At 36.2% G+C, this 22,181-nt stretch overlaps 1 protein-coding gene across 1 annotated transcript; it reads left to right on the forward strand.

The window, feature by feature from the left end:
* On the forward strand, nucleotides 1-18,304 carry LOC139983808 (uncharacterized). The gene is made up of 16 exons (XM_071997590.1): nucleotides 1-18; nucleotides 2,617-2,671; nucleotides 3,201-3,530; nucleotides 4,579-4,908; nucleotides 5,956-6,285; nucleotides 7,328-7,963; nucleotides 8,337-8,432; nucleotides 10,361-10,447; nucleotides 11,843-11,934; nucleotides 12,762-12,973; nucleotides 13,360-13,427; nucleotides 14,198-14,262; nucleotides 14,431-14,475; nucleotides 14,898-14,921; nucleotides 16,836-16,852; nucleotides 18,247-18,304. The coding sequence occupies exons 2-16, from the start codon at nucleotides 2,617-2,619 to the stop codon at nucleotides 18,302-18,304; spliced, it is 2,445 nt and encodes an 814-aa protein (XP_071853691.1). The 5' UTR covers nucleotides 1-18.
* The last annotated feature ends 3,877 nt before the right edge of the window (nucleotides 18,305-22,181 follow it).

Genomic DNA, 22,181 nt, shown 5'->3' on the forward strand with positions numbered 1-22,181 from the left:
ATTTCCAGTAAGCAGGAAGTAAGTAGTTACATTTAAGACTACGAGGAACGTAAGCACATGCCTGAAGTGATACAAATGGGATATAACTCTATAATGTATTACGCAAACCATGCCCATACATTACGACTTCATTTATCGTTCTCCACAAATGCAGATTGTCACAACTACCCATATGGCATTTCTCTAGAGTAGATCGTGATAACGAAATTGCTAATTGAGTGACCTCACTAGAAGGTCACCCAAAAAATAGACCCTTTGCCGAAAAAAAAATAAAACCAGATACACCAATGACCGTAAGGTAGATTAATGATCAATGTTCTAAATTTTGCCAAAGCTTGACAAAACGTTTTGCAAAGATATTTACCCTTCAAGTGACATATTACTGCGGCAACATTTTAAATTAAATTCAGCTTAACGGTAAGAGCATATATCCCCAAAAGGAATAACGAAGCGTTTAATGATTATAGTTCAAGGAAACTTGTTTTGGAATCATTTCGTAGTTACAGCTTATTAGCAACTCTTGTTTGGGGTAGTAGTGACTCCAATTTGGAATAGTAGCACCTTCCGGTTAGGGTAGTAGTAACGCCGCAAAGTTATAGTAGCATCGCCGCCTGAAGTTGAAGTAGCGTCGTCTGTTTAAAATAGTAGCAGAGCCACCTTTTTACAGAAGCATCTTCAGTCAGGAGTAGTAGCACGACCTGTTATGGGTTGTAGCAAGGAGGTTCCAGGCAGAATCTCCTTGGTTGTATAGCACATCCTGTTTTGGGTACTTTCAGATCCTGTGGTATTTCGGCGTTCCATGCGAATGATCTGTGCAACGCGTATCGTTGTGTTGATTTTGGTTTGATTAGACTTTGTACCATTAACATCTCGTTATTTCTATCCGGTAATGATGGTTCTAGATTGGAAGGCGATACTGTCTAGACCCAGTACACAAAGAGACGTAGCCTAGCTTAGTGCTTGTAGGCTAGCTCTAAGTTTTGTTTTTACATAAGCGTATGCTGCATTAGGTTGTTTCGAAGTCAAAGTAAGCTTGTGTAGTCTAACCGAGTGCAGATTCCTTTCTACAACTGGATTAAAGGTCCGTTGTGTACTACTCTGTAATTTGGTAATCCTTTGCAGCTTTGATATGGTATGTTTATTTCATTTACATGACTCATAACTATAAATCACTATTGCAAACGCCGTCTTACTGGAAAACATTGAGTGAACATTATATGACTGAGTTAAATTTATTGTGAAATCTTGGAATTGTTAGCCCATTTGTGAAGGAACCAAAGTAAGATAAACATAGGATGTTTGGTAAATAACAAGTTTCATTGTAAATGGTGTCTCCGATCATACAATGATAGCGCGGGTTTAGGTTAAAGAGACACGTTGCTATACCTAGTTAAGTAAGATGGGCATTAGTGCATATCTGTTGACTTAGTATGGACAAAAAGCTTGTTTCATTTCTCTGTCATTCCGTGTCAAATCACTGACGGCTGTTGCCCCTCACAAAACGTGTTTGGAGTTTATTTTGCCTAGTTTATAGTTATATAATGTTAAATTACTCAAATCAATCAAAGCTCAATCAAAGTTTGAGATTTCCATTGTAATGTTTTGCCATTATACAGGCTTTTTGAGTCCTGTTATTGCTATTCAAGCTCATATCATGTTTCACGGTCATTGTCAATACCTCCTGGATGTATTGTACAAACATTAGATCTCTACTACAATACAAAATCTTTTTTTTCAACCTGACCCATTTGAACTATACAGTTGTCAAAGACGACATATTTTGCACTTCGTAGCAACTCACATTTTCTATGAGCATTAATTTCTGGATATAACCTCACTTATTTGATTTTATTGTATTTCCTTGTAAATTAACTGGAGGTTAGTGAAAAACAGCACCAAAGAAAAACATATGAAAACAAGTGATTACAGTGATATGGAGGATATGAAGTTTCAAATTCTATCGAAGAAAAGGTTCTCTTGCTACCTTGCTCGTGACTTACTATACAAATAGTCGACCTATAAGCGGGAAGCAACGGTTATCCTATCGTTGGTGTGTGACAAGACTGAAGGGTGGGGTTGGGAGAGCGTAGCACCCAAACCCCAAAGTCCATCGGGGGTAAATGATTAGGCGGGGAATTTTCTTTAATAGACCCCTCCTCCGGGAACAAGACACTCAAGGAAAATAAGTCAAAAGTATTGTAAAGCACTACATTGCCTTTAGACCTAACGTATGGAGTTAAGGGTTCAATCCCCTAGCCCCCAAATCGAAGGATCCCCCCTTCCCTACCATCATCTCTGAGTCTAATGCCTGTCTCTGTTCTGCACATCTGCATGTCCATCAATATGTCCTTTTAAGGTGTATGTCTTTGTAGTGTTACATAGCAAGTATAACATAAATGGGTTTGTTTTATCATTATTTTTTGTAATAAGAAAACCAACAGAAATCTCATCCGTAGATTATAGATTAAAAATCATCTTACATAATTCCACAGCAATCCGTGCCCACAGGTCTATGGAGGGCCATTCTGAATACCAGGACTGATTCCATTCTTTGATGATGTCCCACGTTCAATTTATGTCAGGAGTACAATTAAATGTCTTTTTTTTCTTTCTCAGATGTCTACAACAAACCTTTTTGTGATCCCTGCTATCCTTTGGTGCATTTTAAGTGGTAAGATCCAGTACCGGGTACCGCATTTATCTCGGAGAGTGGAGGGAGGGGGGGGGGGGCTGCGGTGGGTTATATATGTATGGGAGAAGGAAGGGTTACATGTTTACATAAAGATACAAGAAGTGAAATGAAAGACCTGCATTTCGGTATTAAGACTTCATATGTCTGGAGAAGTACTTACTCAATCACATCACATGCATACGCCCAGCATTGAAAGGGACGAATTGTCAGGTAAAGGTTGGGGTTGGTGACCTTTGTAAATGTGGTGAATGTGTCTGGCAAACTGATGGAAATGCAATGTGGAGGATGCTATTCTGTTTGGGGTAGGATGTCATTCGAATGGTATTTTTTAATTGTAGTTGAATGCAAGGCAAAATTCATTACAATTTCATATGATGGTTCTATGTTCCTTAGACTTAACAATTTATACATTTTGGACTGGAGAATGGAACTCGGTCTGAGAGAAAAATATACTACAACTTTCATTTGATATAAAACAAGATAAACGTCTTTTTTTCTTCAATTACAGGAACGGTTGTCTCATCAGATAAGTGCCAGACTCCGCAATATCTGCAATTGGGGAAGAAAGGTATAATATCCTGCAACTTTCCTGGTGATTTATATGGAACAGTTTGGTACAACTCGTCCAATTTGACTAGCGAAGATCGACAACTAATTTCCAACATAGAAGGTTATGTATTTGGACCCGGATACGAGTCCGGAGAATACGGTGTTCAACCTGATGGATCTCTTGTAATCAACACAGTTTCCACCAAACATGATACTTATTTCGGTGTATCGACATTGGCGACTACAGAAGATGATCCAATCGTTGAATATGTCCGTGTAGTTGTCTACGGTAAGTCGACTTCTTTGATAACAACATGCATATCTGTCGAAACACTGGACCGAGTTCAGAGTTTGGAACGAAGAGGTAGAGCACAATGCAACGTGGAATCCACAGAAAAAGAAACAGTAAGAGGTTCAACATTTCGACTGGCGCTTGATAGAGCCCAACGAAACACGTCATAAGCATAACACAGGGAAATCCCTCCCATAAGTTTTAGATACGCGCCTGTTCGTTTGATCTCCGAACCCTTTTCTGTACATCTCTCTAGCTCATGTAAATATTCAACCTCAAGTCATCCTCTAATAAGAAAACAATCTAGCCAATGACCAATTTTATACCTACTGTTTGGAGATTTCTTCTCAGAAATCGTTCGCGTTTATTACGAATAAAAGCTTGGTAAAGGATTCCTCGATGATCATCACATTCTCCTATCATATCTCGTTATCATTTTTCAGACATGTCTCCCTTTAGCTGACAATAAAAAAGTCAATCGGGGGTTTGTTCATTTATCAATCCATCCATTTATTCATCCCCATCCCCCATCATATGTTTATTATACAAACGATGAAAGAAGAGACTGGGGGACTGCGGTGGGTTATATATGTAAGGGAGGAGGAAGGTTTACATGTTTACATAAAGATACGAGAAGTGAAATGAAAGACCTGCATTCTGGTATTAAGACTTCCTATATGTCTGGAGAAGTACTTACTCAATCACATCACATGCATACGCCCAGCATTGAAAGGGACGAATTGTCAGGTATGGGTTAGGGGTGGTGACCTTTGTAAATGTGGTGAATGTGTCTGGCAAACTGATGGAAATGCAATGTGGAGGATGCTATTCTGTTTGGGGTAGGATGTCATTCGAATGGTATTTTTAAATTGTAGTTGAATGCAAGGCAAAATTCATTACAATTTCATATGATGGTTCTATGTTCCTTAGACTTAACAATTTATACATTTTGGACTGGAGAATGGAACTCGGTCTGAGAGAAAAATATACTACAACTTTCATTTGATATGAAACAAGATAAACGTCTTTTTTTCTTCAATTACAGGAACGGTTGTCTCATCAGATAAGTGCCAGACTCCGCAATATCTGCAATTGGGGAAGAAAGGTATAATATCCTGCAACTTTCCTGGTGATTTATATGGAACAGTTTGGTACAACTCGTCCAATTTGACTAGCGAAGATCGACAACTAATTTCCAACATAGAAGGTTATGTATTTGGACCCGGATACGAGTCCGGAGAATACGGTGTTCAACCTGATGGATCTCTTGTAATCAACACAGTTTCCACCAAACATAATACTTATTTCGTTGTATCAACATTGGCGACTACAGAAGATGATCCAATCGTTGAATATGTCCGTGTAGTTGTCTACGGTAAGTCGACTTCTTTGATAACAACATGCATATCTGTCGAAACACTGGACCGAGTTCAGAGTTTGGAACGAAGAGGTAGAGCACAATGCAACGTGGAATACACAGAAAAAGAAACAGTAAGAGGTTCAACATTTCGACTGGCGCTTGATAGAGCCCAACGAAACACGTCATAAGCATAACACAGGGATATCCCTCGCATAAGTTTTAGATACACGCCTGTTCGTTTGATCTCCGAACCCTTTTCTGTACATTTCTCTAGCTCATGTAAATATTCAACCTCAAGTCATCCTCCGATAGGAGAACAATCCAGCCAATGACCACTTTACCCCTACTATTTGGAGATTTCTTCTCAGAAATCGTTTGCGTTTATAACGAATAAAAGCTTGGTAAAGGATTCCTCGATGATCATCACATTCTCCTATCATATCTCGTTATCATGTTTCAGACATGTCTCCCTTTAGCTGACAATAAAAGAAGTCAATCGGGAGTTTGTTCATTCATCAATCCATCCATTTATTCATCCCCATCCCCCCATCATGTGTTTATTATACTAACGATGAAAAAACGACTGGGGGACTGCGGTGGGTTATATATGTAAGGGAGAAGGAAGGGTTACATGTTTACATAAAGATACGAGAAGTGAAATGAAAGACCTGCATTCCGGTAATAAGACTTCCTATATGTCTGGAGAAGTACTTACTCAATCACATCACATGCATACGCCCAGCATTGGGAGGGACGAATTGTCAGGTAAGGGTTAGGGGTGGTGACCTTTGTAAATGTGGTGAATGTGTCTGGCAAACTGATGGAAATGCAATGTGGAGATGCTATTCTGTTTGGGTAAGGATGTCAATTGCATGGCATTGTTTTAACTGTAGTTGAATGCAAGGCAAAATTCATTACAATTTCATATGATGGTTCTATGTTCCTTAGACTTAACAATTTATACATTTTGGACTGGAGAATGGAACTCGGTCTGAGGGAAAAATATACTACAACTTTCATTTGACATGGAACAAGGTAAACGTCTTTTTTCTTCAATTACAGACACGGTTGTCTCATCAGATAAGTGCCAGACTCCGCAATATCTGCAATTGGGAAAGAAAGGTATAATATCCTGCAACTTTCCTGGTGGTTTATATGGAACATTTTGGTACAACTCGTCCAATTTGACTAGCGAAGATCGACAACTAATTTCCCACAGAGAAGGTTTTGTATTTGAACCCAGATACGAGTCCGGAGAATACGGTGTTCAACCTGATGGATCTCTTGTAATCAATACAGTTTCCACCAAACATAATACTTATTTCGTTGTATCAACATTGGCGACTACAGAAGATGATCCAATCGTTGAATATGTCTGTGTAGTTGTCTACGGTAAGTCGTTTTCTTTGACAACAATATGCATATCTGTTGAAAAACTGGACCGAGTTCAGAGTTTGGAGGGAAGAGATAGAGCACAATGCAACGTGGAATACACAGAAAAAAACCCATAATAGGTTCAGCATTTCGACTGGCTCTTGATAGAGCCCAACGAAACACGTCATAAGCATAACTCAGATAAATCCCTCGCATAAGTTTTAGATACATGCCTATTCGTTTGATCTCCGAACCCTTTTCTGTACATTTCTCTAGCTCATGTAAATATTCAACCTCAAGTCATCCTCTAATAAGAGAACAATCCAGCCAATGATCAATTTTACCCCTACTATTTGGAGATTTCTTCTCAGAAATCGTTTGCGTTTATAACGAATAAAGGTTGGTAATGGATTCCTCGATGATCATCACATTCTCCTATCATATCTCCCTTTAGCTGACAATAAAAGAAGTCATCGGTGTTGTTTTTTTCATTCATCAATCCATCCCTTTATTCATCTACTCACTCACTCATATGTTATAATACAAACGATGAAAAAAAGAGAAAAGTGAGACTCTGTCCGCATACAAACCATACACAAGATAAAATATTCTCATGTGATTAGTAGCCTACTATAATAGAGTTGCAATGGTTCAACAGTGTAAGAAGTTACATTACTGAAAAACCATTAGCACTGAAGCCACTTTCATTGTGAGTATATATATCTAACGGTCTAACTACACTGCATCACATTAAGACCATATAAAGAAGCTATGAATATGTAGAAATAACACGTAGTGTCCACCTGACAACTGGATGTCGTTTAGTAAGTACAGTCGGTAACATACTATTTTCAGTTAATCATCTAACTATAATATCTTTGTGAGGAACAAGCTAACGCTTACATTTCCTATTGAAATATTTAACAAAGAATAACGACTTCCGTGCGCCCTTTAATTGTTTGTAAACCCAACACAATTAATAAAAGACCATATAAACATGCCTAATACTTTTTGGCTGGACATTATTATTTTAATACGTCTTTCTTTCCACAATTTGCAGACACACCACCTGAACCGTACCCAACCATTGATGCTACTGGATGTTACCAGAAATCATTATGCTTTTTAGAATTAAACGCTGCTTCAAGTTTAAGTTGTAATGTTTTACGAGTAGGTGAAGTATTAGATGATTTGTCATGGAAGTTAAGTACTAACAGTGGGGATGGACAGATCTCTTCGCAGTCGAAAGCTGTAACGACCAGTGTCAATGAATTACAATCTTACCATACTGTTGTGAATATTTCGTTACAAAACTCTCTCTCATTACGTTTATTCATCTGTGCAGCAAGAAGCGATGTGTCTGAGGTAGGTAACAGTGAATCTACGATACTGGTTGAAAGCGGGACACTTCAAGCATCTAGCGAACATCTGCTTGTGCCTCCTAATGAAAGAGTGGTTATGAACTGCGGAGAAGATGTGTTATTCTTTGTATGGAAAAAAGTGGGTCCAACGGAACAAATGTTTGCATTTGGAACTAAAAGTATGAGTAAAGTTATGATGCCTGGGGGATTCACATTGCAAAATAGCTCTCTTGTCATTAACACGGCTGGAAATCCTACCCTGGGCACGTACACGTGTGTTTATAGCACTGACGGTGTAACAACGAAATTTACATCAACTGATGTAACTCTTCAAGGTAAGATCTAAGTTAAAGTGCGAACCTTCCCAATTACTATTTATTTGCAGGTTAAAGTATATGTGTTGTGCCAGTTTACTTAGTAAACCTGAACTTATAGAATGTTTTTCTTGTTTTGATTTGGAATTGAAGGAGAAGTTTTGCTGATAAAGTGACTTAGTATTAATAATAACTTATATGTACTTTTACTTTTATAAGGTGTATAGTTTTGGATACCGATTTGATATAAACCCCTATATATCATTCACATGCATGTTTGGGCTACTATGAACCTATTTATTATAGCTGTGTTGATTTGTTATCTGGAGATGATGTCAACTTGTATATGGAATTGTTGATGTTCATATTTTGACTATTTCTCTTCGCATTTTAGAGGAGGAACGACGAACTGGTTGGATTGTTGTTGTTGTGATTTTGGTGTTCTTGGTGTTATTGATTTTCATCGGAGTCGTCCTCTATCGATGTAAAGGTAATTTACTGATTAATCAGTAAATATCAATCTTACTCTGAAGTATCTAATAGACTCCTGCTTAATTGACTGATTGATTTTCGGTTCTGGTTTCTTTTGCACTCAGGCTGTTGTCGAGGCTTACTTAGATAACTCTAGACTGTGAAATGTTTTCCCGATCAGGTATCTCTGCTTAATTTATATTTAAATACTTCGAAGCCATTGCAAATAAGTGATTCCTGAATATCTGATTCAGCCTTTCCTTGCCCCATTAACGGCTATTCCATGTTCCCATCATTGATAAGACATTGTGTCAACTCCGACTTGTAGAATGAGGGTAGGGGTGGGGGTCTTCCATTACAAAATAGGGCATTCCCTGCAGATAACATCCCAGGTACAGTACAGTATCATGAGGAGGGTCTTCCATTTCAATAGTAGGGCATCCCCTGTAGAATACACCCCCAGTACACTATAACAAGGGAGCCAGATTGCAACCGCGTACAGTAGCATGAGGGGTGGGATTAGGGTCTTCCATTGCAATAATAGGGCATCCCATGCAGATTACACCCCCTGCCCCCGTAAACTATAGTGCGGAAGACCTTTCATTGCTAGGGCATCCCCTGCAGATTGCACCACTCGTACACTAGCTTGAGGGGCGGGATGAGGGCCTTCCAAAGCAATAATAGGGCATCTCTCACATATTACATCCCCCATATACGTTTGATTAAGCCTCTCCCAGATGTTCTTTATGACCTCTTAACCCTTCCTGGTATAGAATCCGGGAAATGTTTTCCTGTGATTCATGTTCTATCACGTGATAAATATATGAAATAGCATATAGATTTTTTTAAGCTATTGACCAGAACAAAAATGGTTGCATAACTTATTCGTTAAGACACACAGTCCAAAATCATACTTTAGTCAATACTTTAGTCAACGTGGTACGTGATCAACATGTAAGATTAACACATTAAATAACATTAATATATAAAATAAGATAAATAGATGGAAAAGCATAGATTATTTTATGCTATTGACCAGAAAAAATGGCTGCATAACTTCTTCGTTAAGACACACGGTCCAAAATCAGACTTTAGTCAACAAAGTATACGTTATCAACATGAACGATTTAAATATGAAATAGCATAAATCGATGAAATAGCATAAATAGATGAAATAGCCAAAAAGATGAAATAGTATATATAGCATAGATGAACAGAAGCAATAGATTAAACGGATGATAAAACGGAAAATTAAACGGATAAAACAGATTAAATGAATGAAATAGATATTAAATATATGAAATAGATGAAACAGATGCAATAGGTGAATTAGATGGACTAGATAAAATAGATGAAATAGATCAGATAGATGAAATAGATCGAATAGATTAAATATATGAAATCGATCGTATAAATTGGATAGATCGGATAGATTTGATAGGTTAGCTAGATTAGAGAAATTAGAAAAAGATAGAGAAATTAGAAGTATTAGATATATTGAATAGATTAAATATATAGATTGTGCTATTTAAACGTTACTATACATGAACATCCTGACATAAAACTAGGCAATTAACAGAGCAGATCCGTTTACAAAGTATTTTAAGTCCCACCGATTGAGAAGAAGTCATGTTTTTGCTGTATTCTTATCAGCACTATAACAATGAGATGATCACTTTGTATGTATGCATCATTACCTTTACATAAAGAGAGGTGCAGGTCATTTCTTTAGATCAGAGTTCAAGTTGTCAATGCAGTCTCCGTGAAAACGAATGACTCACATCCCACAGATCTCAGGCGTCAAGTTATGTACATAACTATATATTATCTTACCTAACGTATACCGTTTGAAGCTTGTGTCTTTTAATATTAATACTTTTATTTTCGCTGTTAGAACTACAGCTTGCATTAGTCCGATAAGTAATACAGTATATATCTTATCTGCAGTAGAGCGTAATTCCAGACAACTAATGAGTACAACACAACAGCAACTACTCAATCCTGGTGAAAAGGTGACAAAAGAAGAATTAAAAGGTATCTAAGCTATCTACATTTAGTTGATTAATTCATGTATTACATGGATTTCTGTACTCCACCTGCATATAAATTTAATTTAAAGTGACCCAGAATGAAATAGAATACGAGTATAATGTTGCTACTCATATATCGATGTTTGGTCTCGATGAATATCGTAACCTTTGCATTCATAATGGCGTATGTGTGCATGTATGCGTATGTATGCGTTTGTAACGCCCAGCTTGTAAACAGAATATCTCAAAACGGGAAGTTGGACCAACTTCATGTTTGATGTGTAGATGTACTACATTGAGTACAAAAAGGCTATCGTTTTCTGTGCAGGTCAAGGTCATTTGGGGTAGCCAGGGGTCAAAATGTGGAAACCTTGTAAACACAATATCTGAAGAAGGGAAGCTTGGGCAGACCTCATATTTGGTGTGTAAACGTACCACATGGAGCACAAGAAGCCTTTTTTTTCTGTGGAGGTCAAAGTTGATTAGGGTCACTAGGGGTCAAATTGTAAAAACCTTGTTAACACCATAGCTCATGAAAGGAAGATTGGACAAACCTCATATTTAATGTGTAGAAAGTACCACATTCAGTACAGGAAGCCTATTGTTTTCTGTGGAGGTCAAAGGTCATTTAGGGTCGCTAGGGGTCAAATTGTCAAAACCTTGTAAACACGATATCGCAAGAAGAGAAGGTCGGACCAATTTTTATTTAGTGTGCAGACGTACCACATTGAGTTAAAAAAAAGACCTAAAGTTTTTGGTGTAGATCAAAGGTCATTTGGGGACAACAGGTCAAACCGTGACAGCCTTATAAACATTATATTGCAAGAAAGGACATATCTTATATTTGGTTTGTAGATGTACCATATTACATTTAAGGAGCCTATTATGGCTATTGGTGGAGGTCATTTGAAGTCAGCAAATGCCAAACATTTACCTCACTACCCTATTACCTGTCTCTCCACACTAACACATCTTCCTAAGCATAATATCGTGGGGAAGCTTGGACAGATCGCATATTTGGTATGTAATTGTACCACATTGAGTACAAGAAGCCTTAATGTTGTGGGCGGAGGTCAATGGTCGTTCACCAGAGTCATATTTTGAACTCACGTTTTACACAATATTTCAACAAAGACTTATGTCATATTTATTATGTTGATGTATCTATTACATTAAGTGCAAGAAGCTTGTTGTTGAGGTCAATGGTCATTTCAGGACAGCATGTGTCATTGTGAATGTATTGTTTGTCACATCGCACTGATTTTCACTGTATTACTATTATCAAGTATGTTGTACACCCTCACTATACATTACGTCAGATCCATGCAGAAAAGAGCTGAATGTTACATCATCGAAACCCATATGCATTTTGCATTCTGGTTGTTCTTTTATTTTAAAGCGTGGTGTAAGAAAATTACAATTTCGAAAGACGAAACTCGAGATACACATGATGGGATAGTGGAGAGGTTGAAGGAAGCATCCGCTAAACAGGTGATTTTTTTATAAAAGAAATACGTTACTTTCGATTCAGTTTGAAAAAGCAATATAGAATTGATGTGTCTAGGCTTGATGTTCTTTTTTCAAACCATGATAGGTGATGACAGGATCTGTAAATAAGTGGCATTGAAAATAAAGGTGACCGATACGTAGAGAGTTACATTCATTATTTCATTTTATCTTGTTATAATTTCAAAATAAAACATTAGACACACTATCCAATAAGTTAATGTGCACATCTAACAAGTGATTGTCCAATATGTTGACCGTTTCACCATGTCGTCCTTATTCCTGATGTTTCGATACATTGGGTAAAATAATGGACTTTCAAATGCTAAAGTGAAGGCAGTTAAGTTGTGAATAAGATGTAAAACAAATGTGTTAAATGAACGAAAACTTTTTTTGTGGCACAGAGGTGAGCCATTTTCCTTTCGTTGCTGTTGATCTCCATTGCCTTTTAATTTGTTACTTCCGATCCACATCATGTTTGGGGCTTACCAATCTAAAATTAAACCTACAGGCTACTTAATTAAATAGAACCATGGAGCCAAGAACACCATGCATCGTAATATCAATATCATAAATATAAATAAACTGAGCTAATTTGAGACAACTGTCATCTTACAATTTTCAATTTTCATGTTAGGATTTATTTTCCACGATAAGACACACCTAAGATAGATATAGCAATTGTAAACTATATTCCTGTTGGTCAATCCTCGAATTACTTTGTAATCCATCCTGATAACTAATGCTGATAATTTTTTGAGGTTCGTCATTCATGATTCTCAAAGTCATTATGTAGTTAATTTCTTGAATAGGTTGACATTGAAAGGATTAAACTGCAAGACAGCTTCAAGTCAGTTGAAGATAACGGTGAAGCTATTAATCTAAGCTCTGGAGCAGTTTTACCTCCGCTTAACAATTTGGAAAACTTGGAAATTGTAAACAAGAAATGGCAGCAATTGGACATTACCGAATGGATAAATATCCTGAAATATGCATGTCACGGACGTAAACCAACCAAAATCAAGTAAGCATAGTTATAATGATCAGTCGACTATTATTCAGATTGTCTGCGAAAGAATTACATTTATTTAATTTACCAACTTATTGAAATAATTCCTGTTAGAGTATATCTATATGTGAAGACGTTTCAGCAACATGTCGCACCATATCGTGCTTACTTGCACATAATATATATATTTAGCGAATTGATTGATTTATCTACCAGAGAAATACGGTGGTGTGCTCCTTCGTTTGAGCAGGCTGAATCAGATGTGAAATGGAAACAAAAAATGATATTAAAGACAAGAATACTTGAAAAACTTCTTTGGGGACCTAATAATAAGATTAATGGACCTTTTTAGTGTATCTAATTACAACAAACTGACGAACTACTACCATTACTTCTCACAGGATTGAACTCATTCTGCTGCCGTATGACTTTGAGAACAAGTTGAGCACGTTAAAAAAGAAGCCATGCGGTAAGAATGCAGTTTAACAAATTAATCTTTACAAGTAACTGTCGATGAGGTGAAATGTAGTTGTGTAAATGATTGGAACTACACGATTAAGAACAACGACTAATGCGTTTATCAATATCCTGTGTTCAACAGGTTCGAGACAAGTGGAGATTTGTTCACGACTTTATCTAAATTCCTAAAAGCCACTTATTTAACGACTGGTAGAGGAGCGAGTCAGTTGAGATTAACAATCAGTTTAACAGATTATATTGACATTTCTATTGACCTCATGACTGAAAAAACACAGTCCCAGTCCATTGTTTAATCCTAAAGGGTCGCAACCAAGCAAATTGCTTTCATTTTTGTTCAGTTGATATTTTCGTCATATATTTTTTCAGGTTCTAGTTATGGGTTAAATTTTTGTTTATTTCAAGCTCTAGTAGTACTTTTAAAATAAGTTTGGATTGTTATGTAAACCTGAGTACAACTCGGATAGATATCAAATTATCAACAAATTTAAAAATTACGTTCTCTAAAGATCAATGCATCTTCCTTGACTTGTTCTCTTCCTATTGTTAGCATATAGGCAATACACCTACAGTTGACTACATGCACAGTCCCATGTGAAAGGGAGTTTTAACAAATATAAGTTGTGAACAGGACGCCAGTAAATTTAGGGGGTACTAAAGGAGTCCGAATACAGTATAGACAAAACGATCTTTTACTAAATGTTTGACATGTTCAAGTTTTCTTAGTTCAGACTAAAGAAACTCCTTTACGGTCTCTTTCAGTCGAGTGGCAAACTGGTGTTATATCTGCAGTACTGAGAATGAGTTACGAAAATGAACGGTGGGAGGTATGTCCTGATAACATTTTGTTATAAGAAGATATCAATTTTAAACACACTTTTACATAGTACAAGCAAAATAACATGGTCAAATTCAAGTTCTTACGAAGGTCTTCTTGCTTACATATCAAGCTAAATAATATGGACTAATCATGAGTTTTATGTTTATTCACACAGAGTACTGGATCACGTCCTCTGGAATATCATCAATATGAAACGATCGTAAGTAAACATTACTTAATAAAATATCTTTCAACCCAGTGCAAAAAAAAAAATGTGAACAGTAGAAGTCAACAACACCATATTCCATACAACGACTCTCACATTTTCAGGATTGGTCCAATCTTGTTTTACCTCTGGGAAAGGTGGGGGCGGTTGCATCACGGCTTTTCAGAAGATATATTATACAGAACAGCAATATGAAGACATAACGTTTACGTTCTGTATTAAACTTTTGTGTGATTGCCGTTGGCTAACAGATACTGTACAATTAGCTTATTCACAAAATACGAGATGTAAAAAGTAAGTTCATTTCCAATTTCGGGAGAAAAAGAATCATGCACATTTTCTCTCCGTGCTAGGTTTGCACGATGTGTGTATTTGGGTGATAATATTGAACTTCATGCCTTACACTTGTATTACAGAAAAAGAGGGCAAATAAAGAAGTGGTAAGTAAAAAGGAAAAAGGTAGATTTATTATCCCATTATATCTTCCATCATTTTATATAAGAAAAGGCAATGATTCAATATATGTTGTGGTAAACTTGCTAATTATTAAACAAAAGAATGAACATCAGAGTTAAATGTAAGGATTTGTATATGTTTATACAATTGGAAATGTGTATACCACTTTCTGCTATTCAATAATGTGATCCATAATATTTTGGTCGGACGAGATATGGGTTTTAGTGAAAAATCAAAACACTCTTGCCGCCCTCTCGTTTTTCCTTTCCACCACAATAGGTTAGGACAAATATTTACCTTAATGACCATAGGGATAGCAGTTGCATGGTGGGCTGGCGGGACGTAGTCCCCCCCCCCCCCCCCTTCGGCACTGCTAAAATACGGTTCGAATAAATAATAATCGAGCAAAAATCTTCAGAAAAAAATTGGCTTTAACCAGTCAATATTTGATCAGGCTTATATTTACTCAAGAAGCATAGCTGCATCGGTATTGTCTTAAAATAAATACGTTTTAAAACCGTACTTGGAAATGAAAAATAATCTTCGAATGATCTGTTTTGTTACACACACGTATTCCAAAATATATTTTTTTTTTCAAAATTACACGGCTACACTACTACACTTAGTACCACCCTGTCGTACTTAATGCCAGCCTTATTGTACGTTAAATTTAAAACCTTAACTAGTAGACTTCCGAGAATTTTTTTTTTAAAACATTAACCATAGTCAAGCGATTATTTGCTTGTTACACATACCCCATAAGTCATAATGTTGGAGGAGATAGTAGATATTTTGAAATAACCAAATGTCGACGGTTTGAAAATTATAGGACGTACTTTTGAGGAAATGTTTGAAAGTTTCAGGTAAAGTCGTTTAAATTTGCAGGGAAAAAAACAGTCAAAAGTTTTAGAATATAAAAGTTTGATATAAAATAGTCGAAATTTTTAAATATAACTTGAGACATAATTTCTTATTCTTTGGTAAGAAATCAAACAGGAGGTAAAAAAAAGTCGATGAGATTGTCATTTTGAGATGAAAAACAGAAATGTTGGGTAGACAAGTAGACCTCCGAAGAAAAAACTGAAATGATATGAACAAAAACGAAGTTTAGGGGGTAAAGCAGTCACAATTTAAAAGATAAAATGTTGAAGTATACCATCTGAAGTGGCCTTACGAAGCATCAACAAAAGTAAACTTAGTCTAGCAACGATACCCAAACTGGCAACTGGTTATAATTCTCCCATCCAACTGCCCGTCCTTTTGATAGCGCCCCTATACGTACCTCACTGTCCGTTGCTCTTACGTTTGCCTTTGACTTAGTAAAGTTGTTTAAGATGTAAATTGCTGTGTAGGCAAGTAATAAATACCTGCTATGTATTTGCTATGCGGGGGATGGGGGTGGTTACAAATTATGACTTTAACAACTGATTTGTATTAACTATAAACGTAGACGGGAGGGGAGCCGACTGAGGCCTGGGTGCAAACATGATTGGGAATGCCCTCATTGCCCTCCCCAACCCCTATGCCCTCCCCGCCTCCTTGATGCCGCCACTACGATTATGACTTTAAATGGTAGATATGTTCACAACAAGGTAGTTAGGTTACTATGGTGAATTTTATATGATAACATGGTAGAACACCGATCCTAAACTCATGCGATTACAACATTGTTAAGCTGAAAGTTAAGTAAGATAATTTTATAATTCATTGTATGTGTTGACTTTAAATGCAATGTGAATTATAGAATAACTCAAATCAGATCGTTAGGCACGGTTTCAATGTTTATAATGTTGTGTTTTGCTACATTAACCAAGCTAGGTGTCTTTGTTCATGTTGATCATATTCCATATTTTAATGTTGTTTGTGATAATATTCTTACCCATTTTTTTGCTTTTCAGACCGACCAAACAGAAGGGTAAGTCTTTAAACTGCGGTTCAATTATGTACTTTATCCGAACTGATAAACCGTGTTCTAGATTCAGAGGTCACAACATCATATAATATGTGTTGTAGACAATTTCTAACAACTACAAGTATACCTCAATACAACTGTCGTCATCTGTTCACAAACAATTAGCTACAATACAATTGTCGTCTGTGTACAATCAGTAAGCTAAACAGTACTAATGACGTTATGTGTGTACAATCAGTTAGCTACAATACAATTGTCGTCTGTGTACAATCAGTAAGCTATACAGTACTAATGTCGTTATGTGTGTACAATCAGTTAGCTACAATACAACTGTCGTCTGTGTACAATCAGTAAGCTATACAGTACTAATGTCGTTGTGTACAATCAGTTAGCTACAATACAATTGTCGTCTGTGTACAATCAGTAAGCTATACAGTACTAATGTCGTTATGTGTGTACAATCAGTTAGCTACAATACAATTGTCGTCTGTGTACAATCAGTAAGCTATACAGTACTAATGTCGTTATGTGTGTACAATCAGTTAGCTACAATACAATTGTCGTCTGTGTACAATCAGTAAGCTATACAGTACTAATGTCGTTATGTGTGTACAATCAGTTAGCTACAATACAATTGTCGTCTGTGTACAATCAGTAAGCTAAACAGTACTAATTACCTTATGTGTGTACAATCAGTTAGCTACAATACAATTGTCGTCTGTGTACAATCAGTAAGCTATACAGTACTAATGTCGTTATGTGTGTACAATCAGTTAGCTACAATACAATTGTCGTCTGTGTACAATCAGTAAGCTAAACAGTACTTATGTCGTTATTTGTGTACAATCAGTTAGCTACAATACAATTGTCGTCTGTGTACAATCAGTAAGCTATACAGTACTAATGTCCTTATTTGTGTACAATCAGTTGGCTACAATACAATTGTCGTCTGTGTACAGTCAGTAAGCTATATAGTACTAATGTCGTTGTGTACAATCATCTAGCTACAATACAATTGTCGTCTGTGTACAATCAGTAAGCTATACAGTATTAATGTCGTTATGTGTGTACAATCAGTTAGCTACAATACAATTGTCGTCTGTGTACAATCAGTAAGCTATACAGTACTAATGTCGTTATGTGTGTACAATCAGTTAGCTGCAATACAATTTTCGTCTGTGTACAGTCAGTAAGCTATACAGTACAATTGTCGTCGTTTATTTACGATCAGTGAACTGTACTTCACATGTCGTTCTTTGTGCACACTCACTTAGCTTATGTATATTGTTTAGAGTAATTGCTAATCACTGAGCTATGATACAATGTTTTAATGCGTGTTGAAGCATGCATTTACTATGTCGTATTTATTCACATATTTGTATATTTCATTTTATTAGAGCAAAGCTTTTGGAAGACTCGGACTATGAAAAATTTCCATCCGATGTGAAAGTTTGAAAATTGAAAGGCAGGAGGACGAAGTCCACATGATTCAGCTGAATCATCTCTCGTTTTAACAGATAGGACTAAGAAATATCAAGAAGAATGTAGCTTTGCTCGTAAACACGCAAGGAATCTTCAATAAATTTAATACCCCATATTGAGTACAAAGAGGTTTTTGAGAATTTTAAAGGTCATTTGGGGTCACTGGAGGTCAAAATGTATATTCATAATAAACACAATATCAGGTAATCTTCAACAGATCTCATACTTAGCATGTGGATGTATCATATTGAGTAGAAGGTGTCTGTTATTTTCTGAAGGGAAAGGAAGCTTTATCCAACATCTTACAAAACTAAGAGCAGAACTTCGTAAAAACAATATCTTCAGAAGGTGAATGGAATATATGCGATGGTAATCGTGAGCACAAGAATTATTTTGAAATTGGTAAAGATCAAAGGTTATTTGTTGATATTAATATCGGTAAAACTGAAGCCCTTTTGAGACATTTATATAAAACTGCAAAATGCAAGATTTGTATTTGATAGGCAGGTTTGCATTAGTGCAAGAACCTTGCTGATCATTCGAAATCAATAATGGCAAACATTTACGATACGGTGTGCACTGCTGTAATTGCATAAAGTTCTCAAACGAAACACGGCAGGAAAGCACTAATCCAACCGGCTCTCTGATTTGATTCTTCGCCGGAAGCAAAAGTAATATTTGCGATTATGATAGCATGTGAGGGAGAAAGAGCTTGATTAAATATCATACTCGGTAGGCTTAGGATGTTGATTCCCTATGGTGAGTACAAGATGCGGAAAAACTGGAACACAATTAGTAGGAATGTTAGATATGTAATTACCCTTAGTAAGGGTCAAATGTCATTTGAGGCTAAAAGAGGTCAAAGTTTGAAATCCTTGTAAAGACAATATCACCATAGTCTACAGATGGATTGATGGATCATTCTATCCTTTTGTATAATTGTTTATATTCTTTATTTTCGTATCGTACAGAAGATGATAAACAACGATGGCTGAATTAAAAACAAGCTTACATTTTCCTTCTTTTTTTCAATAATTTTTGTTCTATCGCATGATAAGTATGACATATAAAATAGAAGGAGATAGGAAACAAAACTTGTGAAAGGAAGTGTACTAAAAAACCTATAGCGCTGGTCGGGTAGTGACACTCCCTGAAAAAAATACAGAACTTTACATTTAGAAAAGAGACCCAAGAAACAACGGAACCACCCCTTCCTCTCCTTCCTTTCCCTTCACTCACCAGCCCCCCCCCCCCTCCCACCCCAGTTATAACAAGTGAAAGCAATAATTGCCGATAACATAATTAATCAATAACCGTCTAACAAAATACAAAACGTATTTCTTCAGTAGAGGTTATGATTCGGTGTTCATATCAGTTCAAATGGCACAATTAAAAAATAGAAAACACCTGGCAAGAAATTACAAATTCAACATAAATAACCCCTTCTAGTAAGTTATATCACTGGAATAAAATTATCCGCAAGAACATCCAACTATTGCAAAGCTCCCCATTTTGGAGGCTAAATACCTCCAGAATTCCATCTCTACGATTTACAGAAGGCTAAAATATTTAAAGGAACATCTACAACCTACTTATAAGAATAACTTTAGAACATTTAATCAGGACGATTTAGGCTGGTACAAGTGTAATGGATCGAATGTGATGTTTGTCTTAATTTTCCTAGCAGCCAATACTTATTTCAAGAGTGCAAGTACAGGAATTTGTTACCAAAGGGTTTCGTGTGATACTAACAGTTTTGTTTATCGTGCCGCTTATTTTAAATGGAATATGTAGGACGCATAATCTTAGTCCATACCTTTTAAAGTTTTAGAAACCCCACAAATTAAATTGTATGCATGATATAGCTTGATGTGAACTAGCATTACACTTCAAACATAATTGATTAAAAGTCGTGTTAACTTTTTAACAATTTAATAAATTGTGTTCAAACACAACATTGAGACAAATTTAATCTTAATCAATTATTGCGCCTCATATTTTCGACGCCATTACAGTTTCATCCTCTATATTCAGAAAAAGTGTTGCACCTTGTCGATATTCATTATGTAGCTGCGTTCCACTTTCCACTATATATTTATAAATATATATATATATATATATATATATATATATATATATATATAGAGAGAGAGAGAGAGAGAGAGAGAGGTGGAGAGAGGTGGAGAGAGGTGGAGAGAGAGGTGGAGAGAGGTGGGTGGAGAGAGAGGTTTTGTTTTAAAAGAATCTAATGCGTGTCTCTTGGTAACAAAAATATATAACTTAGCATAAATACTTTACATACCTTAATACTTAAAGTTAACTTAGCGCGCACGCAAGGTACCTCGGCTACCGCTGCGCTCTCCGTCGGGGTGTCAAATCCCAGGGTAGTCTGTAACCGTAGTGCGGGTGTGTCTGGAAGCTTCCGGAAGGCGCTTTTCGTATAAATAACAGCTCCGGTATAGAGAACAGGACCAGCTAAGGTAAATAATAAGTTCAGAAGAATGGTATCCAAAAGAGAGTTAAGAGTAAGTCACACACAGCGTGGTTGGCATGGTGAAGAAAGGCCGGAACGGAAAAGGTAGGTTTTGTAAGGGCTATGCAGACATCGTTGTTTTACGTGGCGTGACGTACAGGTTGGTGCCACTGGGAGAAAAGAGCGAGCCACTCCTTGAAAACTAATATGACATTCGGTGAGGTTACTCGACCGTAGCTTAGAACTGCACTGATTGTGCTCTTCGTTTACAAATTAGCATAATAATACACCATTTAAGAATTGCATAACTTCAATTAGCGCGTAGTTAACCTTTAAAGTAACATGCTGCATCATAACAATATATATATATATATATATATATATATATATATATATATATATATATAATGTATATATATATATAATGTATATATATATATATATATATATAATGTATATATATATATATATAATGTATATATATATATAATGTATATATATATATATATATATATACGTATATATGTAAATATGTATGTATTTATAGTGCTAATAAATCACGGAAATATTATGCGAGCTTGAAAAAAACGTGTCGCATGTACATTGCACTGAAAAAAGGGAAACCAATTGAATTTTTCAAGACGGCCTTAAACTACTCCTAAATCATCGCGGGATTCGTTGCTAATGATTAAAGCGCCTATGTATAAATTCTATCGATCGAAAAGAACGACAGTAAATAACCAATTTGTTATGTTAAGGGAAGGAACTGCAGTATTCTAAACAATTATGAGAAATTTCAGAAACAGAACAAGGCTGAAAATTAAAGATTACGGGGAGAGGATGAAATCCCAGCACCATTGCAACATTAGATTTAATACTTTAAATATAGTCCATGTATGATCTTCTGTAAAATAAACATATTATAAATTTTAAGTAAATCTTATATAGCAATACATCATCATACTATTATTAGCAATTGTGACAGGCTGGACATGGTTCTGAGAGCCTTCGACTTAGTTGTATTTAAGTTCATACACTCCGATGATATTCCAAGCAGAACAGGTAAAAAATAATCTCCTCTACCTCTTTGCACATTAACACATTATTCTTTAATTCAGGTATTCATAACATAAGTGGAAAAGGGATTGGCTAGGGTTAAAGAGGACACTAATAGACTTCTACCGCACTACAAAAAGTGTAATCCATGTTACAGCAACAAGAAAGAGCTGCTCTTAGAGCGTCTAACAGCTCGGCGCTCTCGCTGATTGATGGTTGTGAACTGGAAATTGAAACTAGCCATACAAAATATATTATATTTATAGGCTTTGTCACTGTTTTGTAACTTTTGACAGAGAGTTCTCTATTTCAAATTGGACT

This window comes from Apostichopus japonicus, chromosome 16 (genome assembly GCF_037975245.1).
Source record: "Apostichopus japonicus isolate 1M-3 chromosome 16, ASM3797524v1, whole genome shotgun sequence".
Classification (NCBI taxonomy): Eukaryota; Metazoa; Echinodermata; class Holothuroidea; order Aspidochirotida; family Stichopodidae; genus Apostichopus; species Apostichopus japonicus.

What these genes read in the sequence shown, in the direction of transcription:
- LOC139983808 (XM_071997590.1), top strand. Translation starts at nt 2,617, where the DNA reads ATGTCTACAACAAACCTTTTTGTGATCCCTGCTATCCTTTGGTGCATT. An exon ending in TGTCCGTGTAGTTGTCTACG is followed by an intron (nt 3,531 to 4,578) that starts GTAAGTCGACTT and finishes CTTCAATTACAG; the next exon opens with GAACGGTTGTCTCATCAGAT. An exon ending in GTTAAAAAAGAAGCCATGCG is followed by an intron (nt 13,428 to 14,197) that starts GTAAGAATGCAG and finishes GGTCTCTTTCAG; the next exon opens with TCGAGTGGCAAACTGGTGTT.